The sequence below is a fragment of the Dendroctonus ponderosae genome, unplaced genomic scaffold (genome assembly GCF_020466585.1).
Source record: "Dendroctonus ponderosae isolate FM_Combo_2020 unplaced genomic scaffold, Dpon_F_20191213v2 Dpon_F_20191213_1, whole genome shotgun sequence".
In the NCBI taxonomy this organism is placed as follows: Eukaryota; Metazoa; Arthropoda; class Insecta; order Coleoptera; family Curculionidae; genus Dendroctonus; species Dendroctonus ponderosae.
Window position 1 is genome coordinate 63224997 of NW_026017110.1, and position 7925 is coordinate 63232921.

The window sequence follows — 7925 nt, forward strand, 5'->3', positions numbered from 1 at the left end:
AAAAAATATGTACGGAGTGGTGCTGATAAAGTCCAGAATAAGAAAGTCCTTCGCCGAAAGACCACAATTCAGAATCAGGTTTCTATTTATGATAACTGCGAATAAGATTCGATGAAGAATAATATGTAAATCGGATTGCATTGTTCGATGACGTCTAAAAAAGAGGCAACTAAACCATGCGGCAAACGATATAAGACATGACCAATATTCGGCAAAACCCGCATATGTATTAAAGCTGAACAGCTGACAATGAATTTAATGAGCATCAAGTTCAGATGGCTAATACCTTTATCTTGCGTTTTCTGAGCTCCTCTTGTTGGTCTAGGAGCAGTTCAGAGCTGGAGCTCCTCATTGTTCTGAGCTAAGACATTTGGTGGCACACGAAAATCAGCGCTTCACACTTTTTGACCCGGTTTCCTCATTGTGGAAGCTCAATGAGGCCACCCTCGTCAATGCGCCAAGAATCCCTGAAAAGGGTGGGTTACGGCGTTGCCAAACACAACACTGCACTTGCAGATTAGTGTTAAAATCGCTCCTGTATAAATGGAGTCACACAGAATCAAATGGAATGGAAGCGCAATTAGTTTTCCGATTTTTCACCGGGTTTAACTTGCTTGGGGTTAAAAAACATAAAAGTTGTGCTACTTTGCTACCAGTTTGCGAATTATAAAGGAAATGAGGACAACTTTGGCAGCAGGCGAAATGCGCTAGCGCAAAGAATTATTCGATATAAGTGCAGAAAGTTTCCACAAGCAATAGAGCCAAATATCATAAAATTTAGAAAATATCCAAGTAATTTACTTTGAAGATAAAAGTCTTAGGAAAAGCGGCAAATTAGAAACTTTTTTAAATCTACAAGGTTGAAGCGGCTACCGGCTACATACTGAAGAACCTTTTTGCTTGGATTTTTTGCCCAAAAATTGAGGTTCATTGGAAATACCGAATCTCGTGGAACTCTACATTTGGGATTACGTTACCCGGAAACGATAAATGAAACACAAAAGTGAATTTTGAAACATTTTTGTGTCTTTCTACATCACTCATTCACTCGCCTTTTTATCGGGAATCAATAAAAAATTTCCTAATCATTATATGGCTTTAAGAGCCAACAATCATTATATATATAGTGCCTAAATATCATCTAAAAAAGTATAAAGTAGCAATTTAGAAAATTCAATAAATTAACCGTCTGTCATGGCGAATGTTCAACTATGATGATTTACTATAAAAGCGAATGCGCTTAAATTTACATTGGTTTTATTAATTCCTATAAAGAAGCTCACTAAACTCACTAAAGAGTACAAATTACCACAAACTCGTGATTTTCGGGTTTCTAAGCCGTCGGGGACTTCATGTTTTTCTTAACATTTCGAAAGAACGAGTGGCCTACGTTTAGACTAACCTGCTGTTTCTGCGAAGTAAAAGATCATTTATATCAAAAACAAATGATAAATTTCAAAAGTTGCAAAGACTGCCACAAAAAGGTAGGGAATGTGAATTCGTGGTCTCATAAACTCAATTGATCTTTTTTATCTAAAATTCTTGATTTTGCGTTATAAGCAATAGAGGGATTTAAACTAAAAGTTACCGCAAGACTAAAAACGCAAACAACATTGAAATCCGAAGGAAAACTGAAAACTCAGAGAAAAAATCGAGAAAAGCATGGAGTTTTTTGTTTGTTCTGGCTGACTGCCACCTTTTATTAGTCTTTGCAGAAACAAGTTGTCGTCTCTGCGCTTTTTTCGCACCGGAAACTCTAAAGGGAAAATCATGTATTAGCCATAGAGGAAATTAAATAATTTTCTTACTTACTCTTACTTACTTTACTAATTATTTTACTTACTCTATGGTACTGGTCACAGCACAGATCACAGAATAACCTCTATGATCTGTGGGCCAAACTGCTTAAAAGTTCGGTTCGGTTTTCAAGTTTTCGCCTATCAAAGGTTTTTTCCTGTCAAAGTCAGTACGATCGAAAGTAATTAGTTTTGTTTTTATTTTTAATTATTTACTTTACGACCCACTCCCATAAATTAGATCATACGTAAGTGATAACATAAGTCTAATCTTTGCATTGTACTGATCACATAAGCTTTAGAATTTTCCCATTTAGAGAGCTGTAAATAACTTGAGCTTTAAACGTTTTGCCCCTCCCAATAAAAGCATGTCAACAGATGATACGTTATGTTTTTAATTAAAATGAGCCCTGCAAATCTTAACATATATATTTTTCAAAAAACTACAATTTATGATTAGAAGCTAAGCACTAGATTCGAAAACAAGCATTTAAAAATATCTTATTAACCTAACTTTTACTATCCTCATAGTATTTGCATTTAACATTTGTTTTCGCAAAAGCCACTTGTAAATTTGGCGAAAAATTTATATTGCGTATTTATGTTTTTTCATATTTCTTAAATCTTGCAGTATTTTTGTGCCAAAAGCATCACAACCACGTTTTAAGCAATTATATAGTTGCATTGGGTAGTAATTAGTAATTCCTCTAATTTGCACACTAATGCCTGATAAAACTTACACCTTAGAACCCACAAGGCAAGTGCATTTGCAGTAGCATTTTTAGTTTATGCTTAATCTAAACAATTTTGCCCTAAAACTTTGATATCCTTTCAGATGAGATATTAATAGGTAATGGACCTCTCAATACGATAAATCGTAATTCGTTTACAAAATGCTGCGATCTTTTATTCCATTGTTTATTTGTTACACCGTCCAAGTGCAATCTGAAATTCTTGAGAAGAACACCCTAGAATATAGCAGCTTTGGCCCAGATTACTCCAACCACCAGCAAAATGGTGGCATGTACTATGAAGAGTTAAAGTGCCCGGAGCACTGGATACCTTTTCAACAGTACTGTTACAAATTTATTAAGTCGCCCCAAAGACCGTATGCTGATGCCAGAGATTTGTGTCAAGTAAGTTAAACTTTTTGGAATCTCAATACGTAGAACTTATGAGAAAACATATTTTTAATGCACCGATGAAAGTAAAAAAAGTGTGAACTATATTAAAGTTCTGTATTTATTTAATGTTAGGCTTATGCAGGCGAGCAAGCATACAACAGTGGCTCAGATTTGGTATCTCTTAGCACTATAGAAGAGCACAGTTTTCTTGTGCAACAATTGAACCGTTATGATCCTCAACATCGTCGATGGTACATTGGGGCGCATCAAACGGTGTCTAATATTTACTCAAACCCTGATGGGTCGCAACTACCTCCAATGGAAAGTGCCTTTATCAAGGATGAAATTTCAACAGGGTATGGTGCTCCACAAAGGGATTTTCTAGTGTATAAGTTTTCTAAAACGCTGATGCATTGGGGACTGGAGCCTGTAGTTGGGGATGAATCCCTGCCATTTATTTGTAAAGCTTACTTAGGAGCAATTGAAAAACTGAAAGCTGATGAACGAAACTACGCATATGGAATGGATATATTTGACCCAGAGAGAGTGCCTAGAGGTCCGCATTTTATTAAACAGCCAGAAGACGCGATTTTTGATACTTCGAAAAGAAATTTGTACAATGATATACATTTAAGTTGTTTGGCTGGAGGTTACCCAACTCCAACATATAAATGGTATAGAGAAGAATATGAAAATGACAGACTAGTGCCCAGAGAGATCAACCCATTGGAGGATGGAAGATATACAATAAGTGGTGGTACTTTAATAATCAATGATCCTCAACAGAAACGAGATAGGGCCACATACCATTGCAGAGCTACTAATAAATATGGTACCATTATTTCGGAGAGTGTCAATTTGAATTTTGGTTTTATTTTGGAATTTGTTCTGAAGAGAAGTGCCGAAACTGGCGACTTGAATTGGGGTAAAGCTATTTATTGCGACCCCCCCAATCATTTTCCATCAGTAAAATATTCTTGGTCAAGAGACTACTTCCCCAACTTTGTTGAGGAAGACCGAAGGGTGTTTGTCTCAAACGATGGCGCACTCTACTTCTCGGCTCTGGAAACTATTGATAGAGCTAATTACAGTTGCAGTATTCAATCGGAGTTTTCGGACTCTGGAAGGAATGGACCGTTATTTCCATTACGCGTCAATCCACATTGTAAGTCAATGATTAGTTATTGCTAATTTCTGTACTCTAAAACGCAATTTTTTATGTCAGCTAATTACCAGAATCTGAAATTCTCTAACAACTTTCCGAAAGCGTTTCCCGATACTCCAATCGCTGGCAAGGAGGTTCGACTGGAATGTGTGGTTTTTGGATAGTAAGTTTAATGCTATACTACACAAATGAAATACATTGTATAATATTTTTGTTATGTAGCCCTATTCCCAGCTATAATTGGACTAGAAAAGGATCTGTATTCCCTAGAAATGCGTATTTCACAAGTTTTAATAGAGTTCTTATCATTCCGCACGTGCACGTGGAGGACGAGGGTGAATATACGTGCCGTGCTTACAATGACAGGCAGATCATTGAAAATTCAGTTGTTTTAAACATCCAAGCGGAACCCAATTTCACCATTCCCTTGACTGATAAACATATAGATAAGAAAGGAGATCTGGTGTGGACCTGTGAAGCTTTTGGCATCCCCGACGTGAATTACACCTTTTTTAAGGATGGAAGACAATTCTGTAAGTATGAAGAAACTAATTGTTGTCAAACAACGATTTTCTAGAACTTAATTTCGGAATTATTTGTGCCAGCAATGTTAAATCTGGACCCTGAAGACCGAGGACGCATAAATATAAGAGACAACGTGTTAACGATAAGTTATCTTAATGATAAAAGAGATCCTGGGATGTACCAATGCCAAGCGTCAAATACCCTTAAAACGCGTTATTCTTCAGCACAGTTGCGCGTTTTGGCTTTTCAACCATCGTTCAAAAAGAACCCCGTTGAATCAGAAACGTATGCCGCAGAAGGAGGCAATGTTACCATCAAATGCAATCCCGAAGCGGCTCCGAGGCCCCAATTTATCTGGAAGAAAGATGGAATAGAAATTGGTTCAGGAGGCCATAGACGGATTTTTGAAAACGGCAATTTACTGATAAGTCCGGTCTCAAGAGACGATGAAGGCATTTACACGTGTGCCGCCAGCAATGAACTGGGGCTCGCTGAATCCAACGGACGATTGATTGTTCTACGTAAGTACTAATAGCTAAAGTTAAATTTTACTTTAGAAACTTCTAGTGTTCGTATTTTTCTTATTCTGTTATTAAAAGTGAAAACGACGTTTTTTAGGTGGGCCAAGAATTGTCGAAAGCCCAGGTCCGAATATCATAATCATTAACGGACGCAACATCGATCTTCAGTGTTACGCTACAACGGACGAAATGTTGGATATCGCATATATGTGGACCCATAATGGAATGCGAATCCGTGATATAGATATTATTAACTCAAATGATCGAATAGTGAGTGAATTCGGATTTTTTTCTGCAACTAGGTGAACAATTTGGGTGTTTCAGAGAATTGACGGCGGATATTTGAGAGTTGCCAATGCGACATTTTCGGACTCTGGAGATTATGAGTGTGTAGTAGAGAGTGCTGTTGGAGCTATTTCATTCAAAACACTCGTAACTGTTCAGGGTCCTCCTGGAGCTCCAGGCGGGGTTCAAGTAATGACAATTCAGAAACACTCATTTACCTTGCAATGGACAGATGGGGCGACACGTGGAATGCCGGTTTACAGCTATTCTGTCAGCGGTAGAACCAATTGGAACAATACTTGGACAGTAATAGCCGTAGGGGTGAGAGCAAGAGAGATTGATAGGTTTACAGGCAGAAAGGAAGCTGACATAGAAATTACTCTAACTCCTTGGTCAAACTATGAATTTCGCGTAAACGCCTGGAACGAGCTTGGTGCTGGACCTCCTTCTGTCCCTAGTCCAAAATATCACACGGTTAAAGATCGTCCCAAAGTAGCACCAAGAAATGTGGGAGGCGGAGGAGGTAAAATTGGAGACCTCACAATAACTTGGACTCCTTTGCGCCCCGACGAGCAACACGCTGCCGGTATCCACTATAAAGTGTTCTGGAAAAGGTACAACGAACAGGTGGAATTCCAAAGTGAGGAGTTAAAGGAGTTCGGCAATACAAATAAGGCTGTTGTTCAGATTGAGCCTACATTTTATTACACTCAGTATCTCGTAAAAGTTCAAGCAATCAATGAAATTGGTCCCGGACCCATAAGTGAGGAGGCTCTGGTTTTCTCAGCTGAAGATATGCCTCAAGTTGCACCGCAACTTGTAGTAGCCCGATCTTTCAATTCAACAGGTATAAATAGTGAAAATCTACTTATCATAAATTTTTATTGTTGCTTATTGAAGCTTTGAATGTGTCCTGGGATCCAATTGAAGTAATTCGAGAAAAAGTGAAAGGCAAGCTAATTGGTCATAGAATAAAATACTGGAAAAAAGACACCCATGAAGAAGACAGTGTTTATTACCTGTCTAGGACCACTCGGCCGTGGGCACTGATTGTGGGACTGCAACCAGACACGTATTATTTTGTTAAATGCATGGCGTACAATTCTGCTGGGGAAGGTCCGGAGAGTGAGAGATACTTAGGCAAGTTTCATAATTGTTTCAATACCATTTCTCAGCTTACTGTACATGTTTCTCTGCAGAACGTACCTATAGAAAAGCACCGCAAAAGCCACCTTCCTCAGTTCGAGTTTACGGTATTAATCCATCTACTGTGAAGGTGCAATGGCGCTACGTTCAGCCGTCCTTAGAAGAAGAACCTTTACAAGGATATAAGGTACGATGCTTTTGTACAGTCCTATAATGTGCTTGGTTTAATAATTCGCTGTGTTTTTGTTTGCAAGTTTTGACCAAGCTAACTTCATTTTCCAGATTCGTGTATGGGAAACCGACCAGGACTTGAGCACCGCAAATGATACGATTATTCCATTTGGTGGCCACTTGGAGGGTTATGTAAATAATTTGTCTCCGGGAAAAACATATCGTATGAGAATACTAGCGTTCTCAAATGGAGGCGATGGTCGTATGAGCTCTCCCGCGCTGGTATTCCAGATGGGTAAGCAACAACCCAATATTTTTTATGTTAAATGATACTAGCCTATTTTTCATTTAGGAAATCCAGATTACTTCCGAGGCAGCTCATCGAGTATTCATAAAAGCTTAACTCTAACATGGCTAGGCGTAGTTTTAAGTTTGATCTTATCTCAAACTTGACCAACCTTCTGATAGGTAGTACAAGGTAGTTAAGAGGTTATATGATATTTGGACAAATCGAATTTTTACTTGTACAGATATTTTATACGATATGTAATATTTAACTTCTAAGATGTAAGAGTAGCAACTAGTGACCACAATCGCACAAAATTTGTGACATATGCAACAATACGACTCCGTCCACTTCTGAAATTATTTTTACAGATGTAAGCTTGAAGTAACTGTATAAGTGCAAAACATGAATTAAGCAAACTAATTTGCCATACACTCTCACTTGCTTCAACGCTACATTTTTTATATTTTTTTATTTTTTGTTTTATTTCAATAAAAATAGATTTTATAAAATTGATGCTTTTATATCACTTATTCCTGCATTTTGACCGCCAAGTCCGCACTGGACCTATTCATTCCACAAACAATTCATTGAAGACGCAATGCTAATTCCGTTGTTTCCCGCGACGGAATGGAGATTTGCGATGTTTTAACGGTGCAACGTGCAACCGAGAATACCAGATGCAATCGCAAGTGCTTTCTTCATGTCGGGATTGCTAAAAGGCTTCATTGATGTCTGACGACTCCGTAAAATTCCTCTTGTTCTGTACGAGATCAAGGCGGGCTTATCAACTAATATACAAGGTTAACAGTTACATTTCCTTCTGAATATAGTTGGTTACAAGCCACCGCTAGATATAAATTGAACTGGAATTTTTCAATTTTTCGTTTATTTGCAAAAAAAATA

General features: G+C 37.9%; 2 protein-coding genes across 4 annotated transcripts in view; one reads left to right on the forward strand and one right to left on the reverse strand.

Annotated features, from left to right (window-relative positions):
* LOC109540913 (protein tipE) overlaps nt 1-1605 on the reverse strand; it is a 3249-nt gene extending 1644 nt beyond the window's left edge. The window contains exon 1 of the mRNA XM_019909453.2: nt 287-1605. Coding sequence (XP_019765012.1) covers nt 287-352 — 66 coding nt within the window. The 5' untranslated portion in view covers nt 353-1605. The remainder of the gene's footprint in view (nt 1-286) is intronic.
* Nucleotides 1606-1927: 322 nt separating this feature from the next.
* Nucleotides 1928-7531, forward strand: LOC109541103 (contactin). Of its 3 annotated transcripts, XM_048666761.1 has the most exons (13): nt 1928-2044; nt 2428-2553; nt 2632-2932; nt 3053-4085; nt 4146-4248; nt 4308-4618; nt 4691-5131; nt 5229-5401; nt 5456-6263; nt 6317-6556; nt 6616-6749; nt 6845-7028; nt 7086-7531. In XM_048666761.1, the coding sequence occupies exons 3-13, from the start codon at nt 2690-2692 to the stop codon at nt 7184-7186; spliced, it is 3771 nt and encodes a 1256-aa protein (XP_048522718.1). In that variant the 5' UTR covers nt 1928-2044; nt 2428-2553; nt 2632-2689; the 3' UTR covers nt 7187-7531. The 3 variants fall into 3 exon arrangements, with proteins under 3 accessions (XP_048522718.1, XP_019765379.1, XP_019765380.1); XM_019909820.2 differs by lacking the exon at nt 2428-2553; XM_019909821.2 differs by lacking the exon at nt 2428-2553 and having other exon boundaries at nt 1958-1978.
* Nucleotides 7532-7925: the final 394 nt, after the last annotated feature.

Bases quoted from the DNA above. Each gene is read 5' to 3' on its own strand.
- LOC109541103 (XM_048666761.1), top strand. From the start codon at position 2,690: ATGCTGCGATCTTTTATTCCATTGTTTATTTGTTACACCGTCCAAGTG. The intron at 5,402-5,455 runs GTGAGTGAATTC...TGGGTGTTTCAG, and splicing joins TTAACTCAAATGATCGAATA to AGAATTGACGGCGGATATTT. The intron at 6,557-6,615 runs GCAAGTTTCATA...GTTTCTCTGCAG, and splicing joins GGAGAGTGAGAGATACTTAG to AACGTACCTATAGAAAAGCA.